Below are 3,841 nucleotides of genomic sequence, written 5' to 3'. Positions count from 1 at the left end.
CTCGACTTGAACCCCAGCACATTAATCAGCATCATCTCCTCCGACGGCCTGGTGGTCTCCTCCGAGTTCGTCGTCTACCGCGCCGTGTGGCGTTGGGTGAGGGCCCAAAACACCATCCGTTTCCCCTTCCTCGGGCAGCTGATGGCCTCCGTCCGTCTCCCGCTCTTGACTCAAGAAGAGCTGAGAGAGGTCCAGGCCGAACTGACCTGTTTTCGGGATATCCGCTTGCAATGGCGGCGCCTCAATCGGCAACAGCGGCTCCAGAAAAGCCGAGGCCTGCGACGGGGGATGTATGCCAGCTGGATCGTCTGCGTCGACCTTTTCAACATGGAGGGTCCGGAGCTAAAAACAAAAGATTTCCAAGTGGCCTGTTACGACCCACAAACAGACACGTGGGACAAGCTGCCCCTCTTGAAATGCCTCTACTGCGCCCGCTGCGTGGCCGTGGGCGAAAAGTTGTATGTCACAGGAGGGGTCCACACCAACGACACCTATTCGGATCATTTGCATGAATTCAACCCGCTGAGGGGCCGCTGGACGCAGCTCCCGTCCATGTCCGTGCCCCGGGCGTCCCACGGCTTCCTCGCTTGCAACCAGAAACTCTTTGCCGTGGGAGGCTGGCGCAAATACGAAGAGTACCTCGCAACGGGCGAGTGCTACGACTTAGCGACGGGGTCCTGGTCGCCCATCGCCAAGATGCCGTTCAGCCTCAGCCATTTTGCCTGCGCCGTGTTGAAGAACAAGATCTACCTCATCGGCGGGGTCACCGACTCAGTGCGCTCGTGGTACGCCTCCCGGAAGGTCCTGATCTACGAAATCGGCTCGGACCTCTGGAGCCAAGTCTTCCTCGATAACGAGTGCTACTGGTCGGGCGCCGTGGCCATGAACAACGGGATCTACGTGATCGGCGGTTACTACCGGAGCCGGGTCAGGTACCACAGTGAGCGGTGGCCGGACGCCGGGAATCCCCGTTGCACCCGGAAATGCTTTTTCCTAGACGAAAACGGCAAGGTGGACAAGAGCGTGAGCATCCCGAGGCTGCCGATTGAGCTGGCCGGAGCCGGCGTGGTGCGCTGGAAGAACCGCATCTACGTCCTGGGTGGAGAAAACACCTATTTGTATAATAACCTAGACGGAGAAATGAAAGAAGAGTATTACAACACGGTTTACTACTGGGAACCCGGGGCCACAAAGTGGGTTCTGTGCCAGGAAAGGCTGCCGTTCACCCGCTGGGGTCTCAGTGGCTTTGGCTGCACCACCATGAAGCTCCCCAAGAAGCCCATCCTGGACCTTTTCCGGAAGCCCGCCGTGGCCCTGACCGCCATCGAGGTGGCAAGTGCCTCCTGACGGTGCGAGCACGGAAACACTGCTCCTTCGCCCTCGCGAAATGGCTTCCGTGGGGAACACCTGAGAAACCCGAAGGCCCTTAAATTAAGAGGTATAAAACAGAAAGACTAGCACTTACCAACCTTCTAACTTTGTGTCCGGTGGTCTCATTTTGTATTACATTTCTCGTTTTGTATTACGTTTCACACAACACAACACACTGCAATGCAAGGAAAGAAAACATCTTTTCCTCCCTCTTTGCAAACTAAGGAGTTTATCACACAAAGGAGACTGAGAGGTTATCCCAAAAACCATCCCGAAATAATTACACGGTGCCAAAAACTGCAGTTAAAGCAGTCATAAAGTAGCAAAAATCCGCATCTTTTTACTTTCGGAACTTCAGCAAAAATGCATTTTTCGATTTCGCTATGTTTGTATAACTGCGCGGGTATGAAAGCCAAATTCACGTTATCTTTGCGATAACCCTCTCTTTCCTTAGTTTTGTAAGACTGCATCCACACAGCAGAATTAACCCAGTTTGACACTGCCACGGCTCCATGCCTTGGAATTCTGGGATTTGTAGTTTTGTGAGATATTTTTGCCTTCGCTGGTGTCACAACAAACTAAAAATCCCAGTATTTCATATGATGGAGTCATGACAAATAAATAAGTGTCAAACTGAATTGAGTTTCGCAATGTGGCAGCAGCCTAGGTCTAAGACAAACATGGGTCCTCCAGATGTTTTGGACTTCAGCCGGGGCTTCTGGGAGTTGAAGTCCAAAACACCGGGAGGGTTAAAGTTTGGGAACAATTGGACTGATGCCATGGGCACAATCCTGTACGGTCAAGAATAGCGTAGCTTTGCATGGAGAAATGCACCACAAGTGGACATGCGCTGACCCTAAAATGGCATCCACTGAATAAAATCACAGCTTGCTTTCTGGGATTCATTTTTGTCAAATGTTTTCAAGCCGTGGATGGTCAAATCCGTGGATGCAGAGTCTGTGGATATGGCCGGCCGACTATTGAGCCGATTTTTTTTGCCGATTTTTGCATATTTGCAAGCCATGGATGGTTGAATGCGCAAGCGGGAGACGGACTTATGCCTGCTTATATCCCTGAAAGATGGCATCATTTTTGTTATCTTCCAGCAGCGAGGGGAATTACTTATTACGGCAATTATGGTTGTATTTAACCATTAACGCTTTTCTCAACAACAATTCTCCCGCGGGGACTCTTTCCTCTGCCATCTCCTAATATAAAAGCTATACACTCATCTCGCGGCTTTGATATTTGCGGACTTGCTTATTCACGGATATATGTCCTCTCTAGGAATATCTAGGTCCTCCAGTGCAACTCTATGGTCAACTTTAACTAAAAGTTGTGAATGAATGAATGAATGAATGAAATTTTATTTCTAGACCGCTATTCCTTGCAGATCACAGCGGTTTACAAAAACACCATCAAAACCAATACATAGCCCAACAATACAAAAACCCACCTATACCATTTAAAAACAAAACAAGGGAGGGCTTGTCTTCTTCAGGCAGGCAGTTGGAGCCAGCCTGCCTCTCTCCTGCCAAGATGGTGGCTGAAGGGAGGGCTTGTACTGAAAGACTAAGAGATTCCTAGAGAGGACACTCTACTAGGCCTTTGTAGCTCCTCCAGCGCAGTTCAGTGTCTGCTGGACGTTGACCACAGAGTTGCCCTGGAGGACCTAGAGATTCCTAGAGAGAACACTCTACTAGGCCTTTGTAGCTCCTCCAGCGCAGTTCTATGGTCAGTGTCTGTCGGATGGTGGCCACAGAGTTGCCCTGGAGGACCTAGAGATTCCTAGAGAACACTCTACTAGGCCTTTGTAGCTCCTCCAGCGCAGTTCTATGGTCAGTGTCTGCTGGACATTGACCACAGAGTTGCCCTGGAGGACCTAGAGATTCCTAGAGAGAACACTCTACTAGGCCTTTGTAGCTCCTCCAGCGCAGTTCCATGGTCAGTGTCTGTTGGATGGTGGCCACAGAGTTGCCCTGGAGGACCTAGAGATTCCTAGAGAGGTGTCCTCTCAGATGAAAACATGGTGTTTTTGTTATTTGCAGTTTTTCCACATTCACGGGGGCCTTGTGCCCCTAAACCTAGCGAATATGGAGGGACAAGTGTGTGTGTGTGTGTGTGTGTGTGTGTGTGTGTGTGTGTGTATAGGCTCTTTTCTTTCACAGTGGAACCTGGTAGCCATCATGTCAGCAGGAGGATGAATCCAATTCCATATTGACCTGTTTAAACATAAGGGTCTACCTATACTATGTCTCTCTCTGTGTGTGAGTGTATATCTATATATCTATATATACACATACAAACACACATAGCATACACACACACACACACATACACACGTATTTCTATAGACAGGCTGCTTCGCGCCCTCTAGTGTTTTACCAGGAAACTGCGGCTCCATGAAGGGGGAAGGACTTTACCTCCCTTCCTTCCCTAACTTTGGGAAAGTACCTTCCAACATTTGACT

At 49.9% G+C, this 3,841-nt stretch overlaps 1 protein-coding gene across 1 annotated transcript; it reads left to right on the top strand.

The window, feature by feature from the left end:
• On the top strand, positions 1 to 1,809 carry LOC121936418 (kelch-like protein 13; the record flags this gene model as incomplete). The annotated part of the gene is made up of 1 exon (XM_042478647.1): positions 1 to 1,809. A coding segment is annotated over one exon (1,347 nt), but the record flags the coding sequence as incomplete, so codon positions are not given.
• Positions 1,810 to 3,841: the final 2,032 nt, after the last annotated feature.

This window comes from Sceloporus undulatus, chromosome 7, assembly GCF_019175285.1.
Source record: "Sceloporus undulatus isolate JIND9_A2432 ecotype Alabama chromosome 7, SceUnd_v1.1, whole genome shotgun sequence".
Taxonomy (NCBI): domain Eukaryota; kingdom Metazoa; phylum Chordata; class Lepidosauria; order Squamata; family Phrynosomatidae; genus Sceloporus; species Sceloporus undulatus.
The sequence above is the reverse complement of the archived record's forward strand: the minus strand, read 5'-3'. Positions and strand labels throughout refer to the sequence as shown.